This window comes from Ranitomeya imitator, chromosome 3 (assembly GCF_032444005.1).
Source record: "Ranitomeya imitator isolate aRanImi1 chromosome 3, aRanImi1.pri, whole genome shotgun sequence".
Classification (NCBI taxonomy): Eukaryota; Metazoa; Chordata; class Amphibia; order Anura; family Dendrobatidae; genus Ranitomeya; species Ranitomeya imitator.
In genome coordinates, this window is record NC_091284.1 from 472,632,904 (window position 1) to 472,653,786 (window position 20,883).

General features: G+C 40.7%; 1 protein-coding gene and 1 long non-coding RNA gene across 3 annotated transcripts in view; one reads left to right on the forward strand and one right to left on the reverse strand.

The window, feature by feature from the left end:
- The window catches only part of CAMKK1 (calcium/calmodulin dependent protein kinase kinase 1), a 641,465-nt gene that overhangs the window by 618,066 nt on the left and 2,516 nt on the right, over nucleotides 1–20,883 (forward strand). The window contains exon 16 of one of the 2 annotated variants that reach the window (XM_069757478.1): nucleotides 14,984–15,025. The exons of the other annotated variant lie outside the window; for it this stretch is intronic. Coding sequence (XP_069613579.1) covers nucleotides 14,984–15,025 — 42 coding nt within the window. The remainder of the gene's footprint in view (nucleotides 1–14,983; nucleotides 15,026–20,883) is intronic. 2 annotated transcript variants of the gene reach the window in all.
- Nucleotides 2,116–3,220, reverse strand: LOC138672157 (uncharacterized). Its single transcript, XR_011319616.1, has 3 exons — nucleotides 3,014–3,220; nucleotides 2,418–2,594; nucleotides 2,116–2,217 (listed from the first exon to the last, which is right to left on the reverse strand). It is a non-coding gene; the product is annotated as an uncharacterized lncRNA (long non-coding RNA).

The following is a 20,883-nucleotide window of genomic DNA, read 5'->3' on the forward strand; positions in this document are numbered from 1 at the left end:
CTTTTCAGCGTATTACGGCCGTAATATACGGACCGTATTGTTTTACGCTGTGTGTGACGCCGGCCTTAGATGTGGACATTAGGGGACATGTTAATATTATTTGTGTTATAAAGATTAACGAGTGTTTTATTTCTGTGTAATAATTTAAAGTAACACTTGCAATATGTATTGTACTTATTTGTTTAAAAAAAAAAAAAACAACCAATAAAAATGATGTTTAAAAAAATAAATAAATAAATAAAATAAATTCAGCATTATTATTCCATGCTGTGACATTTTTATTCTGCAGCAACCTGTTTAGTAAAAATTCAGCATTCTTTTTATATCTTTGGTTTATATTATATTAGCTTTTTGTCATAGGTCAGGGATTTTTTGCACTTTATTAATATGCGGTTATTAGTCATTTAGGACTTATGTTATCATGTTTTTGCACTTTATTAATATGCTGACCACATAGGTCAGTGATTTTTGCACTTTATTAATATGCTGTACACATATAGTATTTTTGATATCTCAAAAGGGTGTGACACATTCCCATATATTATTCCAGCTTTCTTTAATTCTACATTATTTTAGCACATATTAATTTTACAGGGGCCTGTGCTGTCTATAATTTGACTCATTTTTATTCAAAGACATCTAACATATACAGACTTTTAATGTTTTTGTGTAAAATCGCGGGCAGACAGGCACGAACACACACACACACACAACACAGAACCCACACACAACAAACACACAGAACCCACACACACAACACATACAACACACACAAGAAATAGACATTTAGGACTTATTTATGATTAATATGCGATTATTAGTCATTTAGGACTTATGTTATCATGTTTTTGCACTTTATTAATATGCGGTTATTAGTCATTTAGGACTTATGTTATCATGTTTTTGCACTTTATTAATATGCTGACCACATAGGTCAGGGATTTTTTGTACTTTATTAATATGCGGGCCACAAACACTTCTGCACCCACGGGCGCTTCTCAGCCAACCATGCATCCGGTACTCATCAGGCACTGTGAAATAATGCAAAAATACATCTGTGTGCGGCTGTCGGCATCAACATTTTGCTATTATAAGTTTATGGTTCTGTAAAGAACACGCAACACATACAGAACTCACACACACACACACACAAATACACACAACACACAACACGCACATATTATGAAAAATGACAATCATTGTATGTGATTTAAAAGACTTTAGTTAGATTTATCAGGGGTGATTTAGTTTGAAAGCACGCAGCTCCTCGGTAATGTCTGGTGTTGGACATGCATTTAACAGTCTTTCATATGTATCGCAGAAAGATTTTAGTTCCATCTGTGCGAGTTTGCTTTGAGCGTACTGCGCAGACATGTCAGTAAACATTTTGACATGGTCAGCATCCCACGAAGGACGACCTGTGTAAGGTGTATGTACAGCAACTTTTTGCTTTCTACCTACACGGCGCCGGGATACGGCGCGTTTCTTTAGAGGTAATACAGGGGCAAAAACGCTAGAAGAGCCTGCAAGAGCAGTATCTGCAGATTGCACAGTCTGGCACACAGGTATATTGAGGGGCTCTATGGGTGACCACATACCCTCGGAGAGCTGTTCAATTTCTCTGTTTTCAGGAGTAACTTGTGGTATGGCGTCTGTGCTATTGGCGGGCCGAGTTATGCGGGGCCTAGCGTTCTGCGCTGCACGTTTCTCTCTTGAAACGTTCGTATATTTCTGATGTGAAATCTTGGGGCTTGGATTCCCGGGTTGTTTTGGTGCCGCGTAGCATTCATCACGATCCACAACACAGATGGGCGAAAGAGATGTTGTTCGCACCGCCGTATTAGCTCTTTGTGGTTGATTCTCTTCAGCGCTGTAATTACGCCGGTGCAAAACTCGTTGCTGAAGAGGCGACGTATCTAAAAGAAAAGATACAAGTGGCGGTTAGCCGCGAAACGGCGCAAAATTGGAAAAGCTAAACGGCGACGCATAGCTATGATCATGCGTAATATTTGAAAAGTTAATGGGGACAGGTACCCATGAAATCATTGTAACAATATTTACATAAACCTGTATAGAGCAGTCCAGATATATACTTACAAATATGAAGCGGGAATTGTCCCACAACAGCTCCTGGTTTAACGGGCGGCGCGATGCTCAAACTCGCAGAGGCGGGAATATTCTCTTTTTCAAGCTGTATTTTCCGGGCAACTAGATTAGCTGGTGTAAGTAAAAATATAACGATTAGCGAACACAGAATTGATTTTCTACACAAAACTGCAGCGTTGAGACGGATATATATATATATATATATATATATATATTCAAAAATGAATTTTCTGACAGTTAGCTAGCAGCTGTAAGTAAATATGAGTATTACACAAAAGTGAGAATCGACTGTATTTCAAGTGAACAGATACCTTTTCTATTCTTGAAACACCGGCGTAACGAGCTGCCGCGTCTTTTAGGCGCATCGGGTTTCGCTGAAGTTGCAGGGTTCTTGACATCTATGATCTCCACGTCTGAACCCAGCGTATCGCGTGGTTCGGGAACACACCAGTTTTCAGGCATATCGTCAGATGTCTCCGTGTCAGTATCTGTATGAGAAATTGCGCATAGTTCGTGTTTACATACAAAGGATTAAAGCAACTGATATAGTATAATATAGTTTTACGGTATAAACATATTTGCGGTGTAAATTAATATAGCAAGACTTATGCCGCTATATATTAATAATTCAGTATTATATTGGTGGCTACCGCTATTATTTGTTTTATTAATTTAATCATATATTTATTATGACATAATTTGTGTAATACAATAGTTAATAGATGCTATAGTTTTATGCCATAAACAGTATATATTAACATAGATAATATATATATATATATATATATATATATATATATATATATATTTAGCTTTCTTACATGTGATACATGAAAGATAAATATCTTTGTACCGTGTTACAATGACATTTTTCCCTATCTAAAAGCAAAAAGGTGCTCCTAATTACCCATGATGAGGTGAAGAGCAGGCCCATTATCGGCTAGCGGCTCCACGGCTTCAATGCGCTCATAATTCTGCGTTATGAAATTATTGCGCCAATCGGGCGACATACACGGCTCTTAAATAAGAAAGAATGCATGAATATATAATTAATATAATTTACTTATAATATAATGACACAATCAGAATGAGTCAATACTCTGTACATTATACGCGTATAATACTGAGTTAATACATGCATTAATTGCATGTATGACTGTGTTCTGGGTGTTAACAGAAGGCGTGTGATGTGGCATAACTGGGTGTGTTTCTGGGTGTTAACAGCTGAGTTGCTTTCTGACACTCAGGATAAATACAGCTGACTGTCCCACTACAGTACAACAGACATCCACCAGAAGCCAGACTAGGCTAAAAGAAGGACTATTCTAAATGTAAGTATATAAGACACTTGTCTTATTATTCGCAAATGCTTAATTATATTTAACTATGCATCTCTAAACCATAATTAAGGATGTTATTTGTTTAATAAGTTAGTGTTAAACTGGAAGCTAACTGCATATTTAGTAGCGATGTATAATATAGTTTTTACTGTATAAGCCATATTTGTGGGACATAATTAATATAGAAAGGCTTATGGCTGGGCCATAACCACCATTGTTAGCTGACATGTGCTAGCAATTAGTCACGGGTGCCGTATAATGCGGTTTTCCTGTAGGTGTGTTCACGGTGGGTGGTAATTTCTCTCTGAACAGTTGCGCTACTCTCTGAAAAGTAAGTGTTTACTGTTTTATTTGCGGTCTAATATTATCAATGCCTGTAACGCATATTTTTGTAACGTAGTTTTAAACTGTATTTATTGGCGGAGCAGTTATAGATAAAACTTATCCCCTATTTATTTAAGATGGAAGCCCAATACCCTCGCGAGCAATGCAGCCCCCTTCTTGCAAGCACACAATTAGGTATTATACGCGTATAATGTACAGAGTATTGACTCATTCTGATTGTGTCATTATATTATAAGTAAATTATATTAATTATATATTCACGCATTCTTTCTTATTTAAGAGCCGTGTATGTCGCCCGATTGGCGCAATAATTTCATAACGCAGAATTATGAGCGCATTGAAGCCGTGGAGCCGCTAGCCGATAATGGGCCTGCTCTTCACCTCATCATGGGTAATTAGGAGCACCTTTTTGCTTTTAGATAGGGAAAAATGTCATTGTAACACGGTACAAAGATATTTATCTTTCATGTATCACATGTAAGAAAGCTAAATATATATATATATATATATATATTATCTATGTTAATATATACTGTTTATGGCATAAAACTATAGCATCTATTAACTATTGTATTACACAAATTATGTCATAATAAATATATGATTAAATTAATAAAACAAATAATAGCGGTAGCCACCAATATAATACTGAATTATTAATATATAGCGGCATAAGTCTTGCTATATTAATTTACACCGCAAATATGTTTATACCGTAAAACTATATTATACTATATCAGTTGCTTTAATCCTTTGTATGTAAACACGAACTACGCGCAATTTCTCATACAGATACTGACACGGAGACATCTGACGATATGCCTGAAAACTGGTGTGTTCCCGAACCACGCGATACGCTGGGTTCAGACGTGGAGATCATAGATGTCAAGAACCCTGCAACTTCAGCGAAACCCGATGCGCCTAAAAGACGCGGCGGCTCGTTACGCCGGTGTTTCAAGAATAGAAAAGGTATCTGTTCACTTGAAATACAGTCGATTCTCACTTTTGTGTAATACTCATATTTACTTACAGCTGCTAGCTAACTGTCAGAAAATTCATTTTTGAATATATATATATATATATATATATATATATATATATATATATATATATCCGTCTCAACGCTGCAGTTTTGTGAAGAAAATCAATTCTGTGTTCGCTAATCGTTATATTTTTACTTACACCAGCTAATCTAGTTGCTCGGAAAATACAGCTTGAAAAAGAGAATATTCCCGCCTCTGCGAGTTTGAGCATCGCGCCGCCCGTTAAACCAGGAGCTGTTGTGGGACAATTCCCGCTTCATATTTGTAAGTATATATCTGGACTGCTCTATACAGGTTTATGTAAATATTGTTACAATGATTTCATGGGTACCTGTCCCCATTAACTTTTCAAATATTACGCATGATCATAGCTATGCGTCGCCGTTTAGCTTTTCCAATTTTGCGCCGTTTCGCGGCTAACCGCCACTTGTATCTTTTCTTTTAGATACGTCGCCTCTTCAGCAACGAGTTTTGCACCGGCGTAATTACGGCGCTGAAGAGAATCAACCACAAAGAGCTAATACGGCGGTGCGAACAACATCTCTTTCGCCCATCTGTGTTGTGGATCGTGATGAATGCTACGCGGCACCAAAACAACCCGGGAATCCAAGCCCCAAGATTTCACATCAGAAATATACGAACGTTTCAAGAGAGAAACGTGCAGCGCAGAACGCTAGGCCCCGCATAACTCGGCCCGCCAATAGCACAGACGCCATACCACAAGTTACTCCTGAAAACAGAGAAATTGAACAGCTCTCCGAGGGTATGTGGTCACCCATAGAGCCCCTCAATATACCTGTGTGCCAGACTGTGCAATCTGCAGATACTGCTCTTGCAGGCTCTTCTAGCGTTTTTGCCCCTGTATTACCTCTAAAGAAACGCGCCGTATCCCGGCGCCGTGTAGGTAGAAAGCAAAAAGTTGCTGTACATACACCTTACACAGGTCGTCCTTCGTGGGATGCTGACCATGTCAAAATGTTTACTGACATGTCTGCGCAGTACGCTCAAAGCAAACTCGCACAGATGGAACTAAAATCTTTCTGCGATACATATGAAAGACTGTTAAATGCATGTCCAACACCAGACATTACCGAGGAGCTGCGTGCTTTCAAACTAAATCACCCCTGATAAATCTAACTAAAGTCTTTTAAATCACATACAATGATTGTCATTTTTCATAATATGTGCGTGTTGTGTGTTGTGTGTATTTGTGTGTGTGTGTGTGTGAGTTCTGTATGTGTTGCGTGTTCTTTACAGAACCATAAACTTATAATAGCAAAATGTTGATGCCGACAGCCGCACACAGATGTATTTTTGCATTATTTCACAGTGCCTGATGAGTACCGGATGCATGGTTGGCTGAGAAGCGCCCGTGGGTGCAGAAGTGTTTGTGGCCCGCATATTAATAAAGTACAAAAAATCCCTGACCTATGTGGTCAGCATATTAATAAAGTGCAAAAACATGATAACATAAGTCCTAAATGACTAATAACCGCATATTAATAAAGTGCAAAAACATGATAACAAGTCCTAAATGACTAATAATCGCATATTAATCATAAATAAGTCCTAAATGTCTATTTCTTGTGTGTGTTGTATGTGTTGTGTGTGTGGGTTCTGTGTGTTTGTTGTGTGTGGGTTCTGTGTTGTGTGTGTGTGTGTGTGTGTGTGTGTTCGTGCCTGTCTGCCCGCGATTTTACACAAAAACATTAAAAGTCTGTACATGTTAGATGTCTTTGAATAAAAAGGAGTCAAATTATAGACAGCACAGGCCCCTGTAAAATTAATATGTGCTAAAATAATGTAGAATTAAAGAAAGCTGGAATAATATATGGGAATGTGTCACACCCTTTTGAGATATCAAAAATACTATATGTGTACAGCATATTAATAAAGTGCAAAAATCACTGACCTATGTGGCCCGCATATCAACAAAGTGCAAAAATCCATGACCTATGTGGTCAGCATATTAATAAAGTGCAAAAACATGATAACATAAGTCCTAAATGACTAATAACCGCATATTAACCCCTTCATGACCCAGCCTATTTTGACCTTAAAGACCTTGCCGTTTTTTGCAATTCTGACCAGTGTCCCTTCATGAGGTAATAACTCAGGAACGCTTCAATGGATCCTAGCGGTTCTGAGATTGTTTTTTCGTGACATATTGGGCTTCATGTTAGTGGTAAATTTAGGTCAATAAATTCTGTGTTTATTTGTGATAAAAACGGAAATTTGGCGAAAATTTTGAAAATTTTGCAATTTTCACATTTTGAATTTTTATTCTGTTAAACCAGAGAGTTATGTGACACAAAATAGTTAATAAATAACATTTCCCACACGTCTACTTTACATCAGCACAATTTTGGAAACAAAATTTTTTTTTGCTAGGAAGTTATAAGGGTTAAAATTTGACCAGCGATTTCTCATTTTTACAACGAAATTTACAAAACCATTTTTTTTAGGGACCACCTCACATTTGAAGTCAGTTTGAGGGGTCTATATGGCTGAAAATACCCAAAAGTGACACCATTCTAAAAACTGCACCCCTCAAGGTGCACAAAACCACATTCAAGAAGTTTATTAACCCTTCAGGTGCTTCACAGCAGCAGAAGCAACATGGAAGGAAAAAATGAACATTTAACTTTTTAGTCACAAAAATGATTTTTCAGCAACAATTTTTTTATTTTCCCAATGGTAAAAGGAGAAACTGAACCACGTACGTTGTTGTCCAATTTGTCCTGAGTACGCTGATACCTCATATGTGGGGGTAAACCACTGTTTGGGCGCACGGCAGGGCTTGGAAGGGAAGGAGCGCCATTTGACTTTTTGAATGAAAAATTGGCTGCACTCTTTAGCGGACACCATGTCACATTTGGAGAGCCCCCGTGTGCCTAAAAATTGGAGCTCCCCCACAAGTGACCCCATTTTGGAAACTAGACGCCCCAAGGAACTTATCTAGATGCATAGTGAGCCCTTTAAACCCCCAGGTGCTTCACAAATTGATCCGTAAAAATGAAAAAGTACTTTTTTTTCACAAAAAAATTCTTTTAGCCTCAATTTTTTCATTTTCACATGGACAACAGGATAAAATGGATCCTAAAATTTGTTTGGCAATTTCTCCTGAGTACACCGATACTTCACATGTGGGGGTAAACCACTGTTTGGGCACATGGTAAGGCTCGGAAGGGAAGGAGCGCCATTTGACTTTTTGAATGAAAAATTATCTCCATCGTTAGCGGACACCATGTCGCGTTTGGAGAGACCCTGTGTGCTTAAACATTGGAGCTCCCCCACAAGTGACCCCATTTTGGAAACTGGACCCCCCAAGGAACTTATCTAGATGCCTAGTGAGCACTTTAAACCCTCAGGTGCTTCACAAATTGATCCGTAAAAATGAAAAAGTACTTTTTTTTTTCACAAAAAATTTATTTTCGCCTCAATTTTTTCATTTTCACATGGGCAATAGGATAAAATGGATCCTAAAATTTGTTGAGCAATTTCTCCCGAGTACGCCGATACCTCATATGTGGGGGTAAACCACTGTTTGGGCACACGGCAGGGCTCGGAAGGGAAGGCGCGCCTTTTAACTTTTTGAATGGAAAATTAGCTCCAATTGTTAGCGGACACCATGTCGCATTTGGAGAGCCCCTGTGTGCCTATGCAATGGAGCTCCCCCACAAGTGACCCCATTTTGGAAACTAGACCCCCCAAGGAACTTATCTAGATGCATACTGAGCACTTTAAACCCCCAGGTGCTTCACAGAAGTTTATAATGCAGAGCCATGAAAATAAAAAATAATTTTTCTTTTCTCAAAAATGATTTTTTAGCCTGGAATTTCCTATTTTGCCAATGGTAATAGGAGAAATTGGACCACAAATGTTATTGTCCAGTTTGTCCTGAGTATGCAGATACCCCATATGTGGGGGTAAACCACTGTTTGGGCGCACGGCAGGGCTCAGAAGGGAAGGCACGCCATTTGGCTTTTTAAATGGAAAATTATCTCCAATCATTAGCGGACACCATGTCGCGTTTGGAGAGCCCCTGTGTGCCTAAACATTGGAGATCCCCCACAAATTACCCCATTTTGGAAACTAGACCCCCAAAGGAACTAATCTAGATGTGTAGTGAGCACTTTGAACCCTCAAGTGCTTCACAGAAGTTTATAACGCAGAGCCATGAAAATAAAAAAAAAAAATTATTTTCTCAAAAATGAATTTTAGCCCGCAATTTTTTATTTTCCCAAGGGTAACAGGAGAAATTTGACCCCAAAAGTTGTTGTCCAGTTTCTCCTGAGTACGCTGATACCCCATATGTGGGGGTAAACCACTGTTTAGGCACATGCTGGGGCTCGGAAGTGAAGTAGTGACGTTTTGAAATGCAGACTTTGATGGAATGCTCTGTGGGCGTCACGTTGCGTTTGCAGAGCCCCTGATGTGGCTAAACAGTAGAAACCCCCCACAAGTGACCCCATTTTGGAAACTAGACCCCGAAAGGAACTTATCTAGATGTGAGGTGAGCACTTTGAACCCCCAAGTGCTTCACAGAAGTTCATAACACAGAGCAGTGAAAATAATAAATACGTTTTCTTTCCTCAAAAATTATTTTTTAGCCCAGAATTTTTTATTTTCCCAAGGGTTACAGGAGAAATTGGACCACAAAAGTTGTTGTCCAGTTTCTCCTGAGTACGCTGATACCCCATGTGTGGGGGTAAACCACTGTTTGGGCACACGTGGGGGCTCAGAAGGGAAGTAGTGACTTTTGAAATGCAGACTTTGATGGAATGGTCTGCGGGCGTCACGTTGCGTTTGCAGAGCCCCTGGTGTGCCTAAACAGTAGAAACCCCCCACAAGTGACCCCATTTTGGAAACTAGACCCCCCAAGGAACTTATCTAGATGTGTGGTGAGCACTTTGAACCCCCAAGTGCTTCACAGACGTTTACAACGCAGAGCCGTGAAAATAAAAAATCATTTTTCTTTCCTCAAAAATGATGTTTTAGCAAGCAATTTTTTATTTTCTCAAGGGTAACAGGAGAAATTGGACCCCAGTAATTGTTGCGCAGTTTGTCCTGAGTATGCTGGTACCCCATATGTGGGGGTAAACCACTGTTTGGGCACACGTCGGGGTTCGGAAGTGAGGGAGCACCATTTGAATTTTTGAATACAAGATTGGCTGGAATCAATGGTGGCGCCATGTTGCGTTTGGAGACCCCCTGAAGTGCCTAAACAGTGGAAACCCCTCAATTCTACCTCCAACACACCCCTAACCCTTATCCCAACTGTAGCCGTAACCCTAATCACAACCCTAACCCCAACACACCCCTAACCACAACCCTAACCCCAACACACCCCTAACCACAACCCTAATTCCAACCCAACTCTAAGGCTATGTGCCAACGTTGCGGATTCGTATGAGATTTTTCAGCATCATTTTTGAAAAATCCGCGGGTAAAAGGCACTGCGTTTTACCTGTGGATTTACCGTGGATTTCCAGTGTTTTTTGTGCGGATTTCACCTGTGGATTCCTATTGAGGAACAGGTGTAAAACGCTGCGGAATCCGCACAAAGAATTGGCATGCTGCGGAAAATACAACGCAGTGTTCCCGCGCGGTATTTTCTGCACCATGGGCACAGCGGATTTGGTTTTCCATATGTTTACATGGTACTGTAAACCTGATGGAACACTGCTGCGGATCCGCAGCGGCCAATCCGCACCGTGTGCACATAGCCTAATTCTAAAGGTATGTGCACACGCTGCGGAAAACGCTGCGGATCCGCAGCAGTTTCCCATGAGTTTACAGTTCAATGTGAACCTATGGGAACCAAAAATCGCTGTACACATGCTGCGGAAAAACTGCACGGAAACGCAGCGGTTTACATTCCGCAGCATGTCACTTTCTGCGGATTCCGCAGCGGTTTTACAACTGCTCCAATAGAAAATCGCAGTTGTAAAACCGCAGTGAAATGCGCAGAAAAACCGCGGTAAATCCACGATAAATCGGCAGCGGTTTAGCACTGTGGATTTTTCAAATCCGCTGCGGAAAAATCCGCATAGGACCAGAATACGTGTGCACATACCGAAACCCTAACGCTAGCCCTAACCCTAGCCCTAACCCTACCCCTAACCCTAACCCTACCCCTAACCCTAGCCCTAACCCTACCCCTAACCCTAACCCTACCCCTACCCCTAGTTCTTACCCCAACCTTAGTGAAAAAAAAAAAAATTCTTTATTTTTTTTATTGTCCCTATCTATGGGGGTGACAAAGGGGGGGGGGTCATTTACTATTTTTTTTATTTTGATCACTGAGATAGGTTATATCTCAGTGATCAAAATTCACTCTGGAACGAATCTGCCGGCCGGCAGATTCGGCGGGCGCACTGCACATGCGCCCGCCATTTTGGAAGATGGCGGCGCCCAGGAAAGAAGACGGACGGACCTCGGGCGGCCAGGTAAGTATAAGGGGGGGGAGATCAGGGCACGGGGGGGCGTCGGAGCACGGGGGGGTGGATCGGATCATGGGGGGGTGGATCGGAACACGGGGGGAGGATTGGAGCACGGGGAAGGATTGGAGCACGGGGTGAGGGATCGCTGTGCGGGGGGGGGTGGATCGGAGCACGGGGGGGTCGCTGTGTGCGGGGGGGGATCGGAGTGCGGGGGGGTTTGATTGGAGCGCGGGGGGTGTGATTGGTGCACGGGCAAGCGGACAGGAGGACGGGGGAGCGGAGCACAGGACGGAGGGGAGCGGACCACAGATCGGGGGGCTGGGGGGGCGATCGGAGGAGTGGGGTGGGTGCACATAAGTGTTTCCAGCCATGGCCGATGATATTTCAGCATCGGCCATGGCTGGATTGTAATATTTCACCAGTTTTTTAGGTGAAATATTACAAATCGCTCTGATTGGCTGTTGAAAGTGAAACTGCCAATCAGAGCGATCGTAGCCACGAGGGGGTGAAGCCACCCCCCCTGGGCTAAACTACCACTCCCCCTGTCCCTGCAGATGGGGTGAAATGGGAGTTAACCCTTTCACCCGGCCTGCAGGGACGCGATCTTTCCATGACGCATATGCTGCGTCATGGGTCGGAATGGCACCGACTTTCATGACGCAGCGTATGCGTCAAAGGTCGGGAAGGGGTTAATAAAGTGCAAAAAATCCCTGACCTATGACAAAAAGCTAATATAATATAAACCAAATATATAAAAAGAATGCTGAATTTTTACTAAACAGGTTGCTGCAGAATAAAAATGTCACAGCATGGAATAATAATGCTGAATTTATTTTCAAAGGATATTAGTAAGGCCGCGAACCAATAAATGATTTTACAATATTGTGTTATAAATCCCTTATAAATGAGAATGTCTTATAAATATCATATAAAAGTTGTGAAATTAATGTGTGATAAAATAATGTAGAATTAAAGAACGCTGGAATAATATCTGCGGATGCGGCAGCGCTAAAAGCTGTACATTTGTTTCTTACGTGTTTTGGTGCAGCCAAGAAGATTTTTTTATGCAGATTTTATATAAAATGCGGGCGAAAATAGTTAATATTGGTGTATTTTCATACACTTATCAAAACTTTGGGTTTCTACATAATTTTCTATTTATATGGACTAATTAGCATTACTATTCAGTTGCATTCTGAGATATATATATTAATGTACACTCTGCACGCCATCATGCCTGAACAAAACAGAAATGTAGATTTTTTTGCGAATTTATTAAAAAGAAAAACTGAAATATCACACGGACATAAGTATTCAGACCCTTTGCACAGTATTGAGTGCAATATTACACTCAGTCATGCCGGCGATCTGCAGTAATTCAATATAAAATGGCTATTTTCATCATGTGATAAAATAATGCAGAATTAATGTTCATCGTGTCGTTATCAGATACCGCAAAGATGCATTTGTCAGCATCATGCTGTTAGCTAACTTAAAATTTGAGATGCTGTTTTATTGTGAGAAATAAAATTTATATTCGTATAAAACACACTGCTTCTTACTTGCTTGTGTTGTAACATTGGGGAGCCAAATTTACGCCTAAAATAGCACAAATAGTTAATATTGGTGTATTTTCATACACTTATCAAAACTTTGGGTTTCTACATAATTTTCATTTTAATGAACATAGCACGCTGTATGTAGTCGTACAGATCCTAGGATATAATTACCGTATATACCATAACACCTACAGGCAGCTGCCGTGAGAAAGCTAATACAAAAAAAAAAAAAAAAAAAAAAAAATAACCTCAGATAACATCTACAGGACACAATAACTTTTCTTTAAACCTCTGCCCCGCAGATAACATCTACAGGTACAAATGTGTTATAAAACAAAGTTCTGCTTCACAAAGATCACCAAACAGCATGAATTTGTACAAAAATATGACCCTCAGATAACACAGCTGAAACACAAATAACTTCTCAGATGACAGCTACAGGACACAATAACTTTTCTGTTTGTGAAAATAAACATTTATTGGTAAAGCGATTACAACAGCAATTGACCTAGGCTTTATAAACCTCTGACCCGCAAATAACCCTACCATTTAGTTAATGTTCAGTAGGACCACAAATAAACAGCTTTAAGTTCTGAACTATATGAATACACTGAATAAAACACAGCTTGCAGAATCAAACTCGGGCTACGTATAAAAATATAAAACAAATACGTGTAGAGACACAAATAAACAGCTTGGTGTGTTATAAGTTCTGAACTATATGGATACACTGTGAATAAAATACAGCTTACAGAATCAAACTCGAGCTACGTATAAAAATATAAAACAAATGAGAAAGGTGTTATAAACCACGTGTAAAATAAATACACGACTAGGATATAATTATAAACATGTTATTCCACAAAAATACGGGAATAATATCAAAATGCAACAAATTAAACTATATTAAACGATATCAAAAGGGGGAAATCAAACAAGGAGGGACAGCTGGCTACCAGCCGTCAGACAAGGGGAGGGGAGGGGTTACACACTTTGATACACTTTGATAGGGGCGGGGCACCTGTCAGATTGAGTTTGACGAATCATATGAATTATACACTACTGATGTGTCTGCTGCTAGAACTCTGTGTGGCATTGACCTGGTCTCTAATCTGAGCTGCTGTTAACCTGCGATTTCTGAGGCTGGTGACTCGGATAAACTTATCCTCAGAAGCAGAGGTGACTCTTGGTCTTCCTTTCCTGGGGCGGTCCTTATGTGAGCCAGTTTCATGGTAGCACTTGATGGTTTTTGCCACTGCACTTGGAGACACTTTCAAAGTTTTCCCAATTTTTCGGACTGACTGACCTTCATTTCTTAAAGTAATGATGGCCATTCGTTTTTCTTTACTTAGCTGCTTTTTTCTTGCCATAACACAAATTTTAACAGTCTATTCAGTAGGACTATCAGCTGTGTATCCACCAGACTTCTGCTCAACACAACTGATGGACCCAACCCCATTTATAAGGCAAGAAATACCACTTATTAAACCTGACAGGGCACATCTGTGAAGTGAAAACCATTCCCGGTGACTACCTCTTGACGCTCATCAAGAGAATGCCAAGAGTGTGCAAAACAGTCTTGAAAGCAAAAGGTGGCTACTTTGAAGAACCTAGAATATAAGACATATTTTCAGTTGTTTCATACTTTTTCATTAAGTATATAATTCCACATGTGTTAATTCATAGTTTTGATGCCTTCAGTGTGAATGTACAATTTTCATAGCCATGAAAATACAGAAAAATCTTTAAATGAGAAGGTGTGTCCAAACTTTTGGTCTGCACTGTATATAGAGAGAGAGAGAGAGAGAGAGAGAGAGAGAGAGAGAGAGAGAGAGAGAGAGAGAACTAGTCAAAAGTTTTAGACTGTTGTCGAAAAATGCTACAGTATAGAATGCTTTAAAAAATAGAAGTGTTAATAGTTTATTTTTACCAATGTACTGAATTTAATATTTTAATAAGATGTTCCCCTAATCAGAGTGCAGATGAATAATATACCTTGCAGTCCTAAATTTACTTCCAAGTATTTATATCATATCAAATTCCATAAGCCGTCGTTAAAACGCTTTACATATTTTATTTGCAAAACAATTTTATTGTTGTTTCTTTTCTTTGTTTTTTCGTATTATTGTATTGTCTTGGAACAGGAGCCAGTTTAAGTCATCTTTAAAATTGCATCCCTACTTAAGGTAATTTTATGTGTTATGCCCCCTCTAGTTACACTGACGTGTTGTGTCCTCAGCCCTCACCACTGTGTATATAGTAAATACCTAACATCCAAATTAACCAATCTTTTACTTGCCCTGTCCTTGCCAAAAAGTGCTGATTCTCCCTGAATGTGGCTATGTTACCAATGCTGACAAGTTTTTGCGTTTGTTTCCTTATTTATTTCATGGGGTGTTATAAATAAAACAGAGAGCAATCACAGTATGTGTAACCTAATATTAACCAGCATTGTGCAAGTTACACAATGGCAGGCTACTACTCCACTGGCTTTGTAACCCGGCCGACCTGCGGCTAGCATCTGCATTCTGTCTGTGATTTCCGAGCTAATCAGTTCTATTTTCTCCATACAGTTCGTCACTCAAGCTGACATCTCAGGTTTCCTTTCTCTCCTTGATAACGAGGGAATGCTGAGCATATCTTGTATTCTAACTCTGTTATCTCTGCCTTATGTCTTGTTTTGTTCAGTTTACTTTTTTTGTCTCTGCTATCTGGATTGTGTGAAACAACCCAAATGTCCATATTTATGAAGAGGTTTTATACAATGACCTTATTTTGCTGGGTCTGAGATGTTCTAGCCTGTGTGCAGTGATAGTAAATGCTGTGAGTTTTCCTCAAGTAGACACTTAAAATATTGGTAAAGACATAGCAATCCTTATTGACATTGTAGATTTATACATACTTTAGTATTACAAATTTTTTAAAAAGCAAATAACCAAAAAACAAAACCACCAAGCTCAAATGATAACAAGAAGCACAATATATTTCAAGAAGAAGTCATTAATCGCCAACAAATAAGCACATATTGACACACACTGGGTGGGAAATAGCAAGCTTAGAGATGTTTTTGAGCTTTTTTACTGTATGAAAATATACACTTTTTTCCCATTCATTTGAATGGGTGAAAAGCGTTGCACTGCACTTGAAGATTTGACATGTTGCAGATTTGAAAAAACACTTTAGTCCAAATCTGCAAGGAAAAAATAAGCAGCGTGTGAATGATATTTCAGAAATCTACTGTAAAGCACGGCTTTTTTCTGCATGGAAAAATGAACCAAAAACGCCACGTGTGAACCTTATCCATATTAACAAAGGAAACTTGTCAGATATTTGATGCTGTTCAGGGCGGCATGAATCAGAGACAGTCTCCTGCTTTACAGATTTGTAAGTTGTGCTCTGAAACACAAAGTTGTATCAGTGAAATTGAAGCCAGTAAAAAGGTGACTAGTCCAAGAAACAGGTCTCAGTAGACAGATATTACTAATCAAGCACACAATAATAGGTACAATGAGACAATGTATGGCTGGCCAAGCAGTCAAATTCTGTCCACAGCGGTACGACCTGAGCTTATCTCTACAAAAGCAAAACTTTTGGCAGTGTGGTGTTCTGGAGTATTCATGTGTGTCTACATCATGCCAAGAAGAAAGAATGCCAGCTGTGATTACAGAGAAGAAATTGTTACAAAGCCTGGTTTTCCTTATGATATGAGCTTTTATGTGATAAAAAATAAAAAACTGGAGTGCCTTACATGTACAGGGTGGAGCGCGGTAATTTGCTGATTTGGGAATGAAATAAAAAAATTATGATCATTAGAAAAATTTATTTTATATTTTAATTATACTGAACAGTAATGGAATTTTTAAATTACATGGTTTTAAATAGTGTATCTGGCAAATGTCGACCTTCGCTATCCACACACTGCTGCATACGTTTTCTGAAGTTTTCATGAACTCTAACAAGCATGTCCACTGGTATTCTGCCAATTTCAGCTTCAATATTGTTCCTTAGGTCTTCCAAGGTGTTGGGACGGTTGATATACACCTTAGACTTCAGGTAACCCCAAAGGAAAAAAATCGCATGGGGCTAAATCTGGTGAGCGTGCTGGCCAGTTCACATCTCCCCTCAAAGAGATAAGCCGTCCAGGAAACATTTGCCTCAAACAATTCATGGTAACCCTCGCTGTGTGTGCAGTGGCACCATCCTGTTGGAACCATGTATCCTCTAGTTCCATTGCCTCAAGAGCCGGCTGAAAATAATCCTGTATCATAGACAAGTACCGTTCGGAGTTTACAGTTATGGCACGACCATTATCCTGAAAAAAGTAAGGACCAATGATGCCTACTCGTGATATGGCGCACCACACAGTGACGCGGTCCGAATGCAGAGGTCTCTCGTGAACTTCTCTGGGGTTTGTTTCACTCCAGTAACGCATATTTTGTTTGTTTACACACCCACTGAGGTGAAAATGTGCCTCATCAGAAAAAAACACAATTGCGTCACGGGGTATCGTTGCTAACATGTCTTCACAAGAGGTCCGCCGTGTCAAATAGTCCCATGCTGACAAATGTTGGACCACGCACATTTTATACGGGTGAAAATTCAGTTCATCATGAAGAATCCGGTGGAGAGAACGTCTTGAAATGCCAAGAGCAAGTGATTGCTTCCGAGCAGAGCGTTTCGGAGATTGCAGTACTGCTGCTCTAACTCTCTCGATGTTTTGTGGTGTTGTAATCCTTCTCTCAGGTCCCCTTCGTACACATGACACATTCCCTGCTGTTCTGAATGCATTCACCCAATTTACAATTGATTGCCGTCCAGGAACACGTCCGCGTGGAGGAACAGCGAATTGTAAACGAAAAGCACGCTGCACTGCAATGATCGAGTGGGCATTTGAAAAATACGCTTCAACACAAAATGACCTCTCCTCACGTGTCCACTGCATGATGGCAACTGAAAGGCAGAGGAATACAATTCTCCCATCAGCCACTGTAAGCCACACCCACTCTCCCCTCTCTTCGACAGTGCCGCCACAGCATGCAGTGCAAAAAAGCAAATTACCGCGCTCCACCCTGTATTATATCTGTGTTACCACCATTCATAAGCAGACACAAATGGCAGACACAAATACTTCAATATAACCAAGTGCTTTACTTGTAACATGTAAGACTGTCTTCTAAAACTCGGCAAGAAGGTTTACATGAGTCTCCTGACTTGTCCCCAAGTCAACATTCTCTTTGTCATTTAATATCAAGAATCAATATAATACAACAGAAGGTAAGTCTATAAAATAGGTCTCAATGAGAAATACACTGACAACCTAAAGGATAACAATGTTTTGACCTCTTGACTTTTATGCTCCACATCTCACATCCGCTACTGATTCAAACAGGAGACTATCATCATTTTATAGACAATCATCTTGGCGATCTCATACGTAAATTTGACTTGCGACTATCTAGTATATGATTAGTTATGCAGATTCTTGTTATGTCACTGCATTGTTACTGTGAGTGCCATGACAGTTGACAGAGGTGGATGTCCAGGTAAAATATTGGAGTCAACAAGTCGACTCATTACAAGGTCTATCAGTTCTTTCTTGACAAGCACTTTGTTTCTCTGCATTGTAAAAGTTTGTCTTGAATCATTCTTAGTTGTTAAAATTTGTCAAAACTTCAATAAAAATTTACAGTTTAAAAAAAAAAAAACCTACAGCAATGAAGGAATTTTATTTCTCTGCATCTTGATCTGTCCCAATTTGTTTTAAATTGAAAAGAAGTTTGTCCCAAATATGCCTTAATTTGAAAGATTTGGGTCTTTTTAGATGTATGATTGCATGAACAGCAGAGAGAGAAGAATAGATGAATAGGAGTAAAACATAACTTTTATTAATAAATATTAAAAGCACTAAGTCTAATAAAACATATGACAAATACAAATAACACTGTACTGAGTACAACGGTAGATAGGTATTCCCATTAAAAAAGTGCCCCAAAAGACCTGTGCAGTATGATAAATGGTTCTCGCCCCATCCGGTCGCTGAAGGAAAACCATCCAATAGGGACAGGAGGAGACAAGGTAGGAGAGTCGATACAGTATTCTACAGTCATGGCCCGTGTGAAGACTTCTGTCCCAGGTGTGGTCTCCTAGAAATACCTCTGTAGTACCTCCTGACTTGTTTTGTCCCCACCAACAAGGACTCTTCAGGGAAGTGAATTAGCGAGGGCGAGAGGGTTAATAAGAGAAGGGACAGGGTCCCATAATGACCCTGAAGACAGGTCTTCTGAGTGCTACACGGCCGGTATGTGTATATTTGTAGCATACTATTAATCTATCCTTTTTGTTGTTGGTACGATATCGAATAGAGGGCTTACTTACTCCCGTCACAAGGAGATTATTGCTTGGCTTAGATCTATAATAGTACCTAATAGCCATTTTCTCTTCTTTTGCAATAATAGATGTGTATTTGTTTCCAATGATGTTTTATAATGCAAGCAACTGATCTATAATAAACAAATCTATAACAAAGATGGCCACACGCTGGACCTCATCTTCACCCGCCTCTGCTCCCTTACTAATCTCACTAACACACCCCTCCCCCTGTCTGACCACAACCTACTGACATTCTCGTCCCTCTCCTCTCCTAGTGTGCAACCCCCACTCCACAAACTCACTCACCCTCGCAGAAATCTCAAACATCTCAACTTACAATCACTCTCGGAGTCCCTTCTCCCTCTCACAGACATAGCTTCCCTTCATGACACAGATGCTGCTGCCACTTTTTATAACACCACAATAACACTCGATTCGGCCGCCCCACTCATGCATAGTAAAACTCGTACAATTAACAGGCAGCCCTGGCTGACCAGCCTGACCAAAGAATTGAGACGGGCTTCCAGGATTGCCGAGCGGAGATGGAAGCGATCCCACTCTGCCGACCACTTCACTGCATACAAGCAGTCCCTCGCCAGCTTCAAGTCTGCGCTCACTGCCGCAAAACAAACTTACTTCTCATCCCTCATATCCTCCCTGTCCCACAACCCTAAACAGCTTTTCAATACTTTCAATTCTCTACTCCGTCCCCCCGCACCTCCTCCCTCCCCCCTCATTTCTGCTGATGACTTCGCCTCTTTCTTTAAACAGAAGATCGATACGATCAGAGAAAGCTTTGGCCCACAGCGCCCACTGCCCCTCTTAGCTGCTCAACCCTGCTCCTCCAAAACCAGCTTCTCCACCATGACAGAAGATCAGCTCTCCACCCTCCTGTCAAGATCACACCTCACCACCTGCACGCTTGACCCGCTCCCATCCCACCTCATCCCTAACCTTTCCACGGTCTTCATCCCAACCCTAACGCACCTCTTCAACCTCTCACTCACAACAGGTGTCTTTCCCTCATCCTTCAAGCATGCCAAGATCACACCCATCCTCAAAAAGCCCTCCCTCGACCCATCCTCTGTGTCTAGCTATCGCCCAATATCTCTTCTCCCTTATGCGTCCAAATTGCTGGAGCAACACGTCCATCTTGAACTGTCCTCCCACTTCTCCTCCTGCTCCCTCTTTGATCGGTTACAATCAGGCTTCCGTTCCCATCACTCAACTGAAACTGCCCTAACTAAAGTCACCAATGACCTACTAACTGCCAGGAGCAAGCGACACTACTCTGTCCTCCTTCTCCTGGACTTGTCTTCTGCCTTTGACACTGTTGACCACTCCCTTTTGCTACAAATCCTCTCATCCCTTGGCATCACAGACTTGGCCCTTTCCTGGATCTCGTCATATCTGACAGACCGAACATTCAGTGTCTCCCTCCCCCACACCACCTCCTCACTTCGCCCCTTGTCAGTCGGTGTTCCTCAAGGCTCTGTTCTAGGACCCCTACTCTTCTCCATCTACACTTTCGGCCTGGGACAGCTCATAGAATCCCACGGTATGCAGTACCATCTCTACGCTGACGACACGCAGATCTACCTCTCCGGACCGGACCTCTCCTCCTTGCTTACCAAAATCCCGCACTGTCTGTCTGCCATTTCAGCCTTCTTTTCTG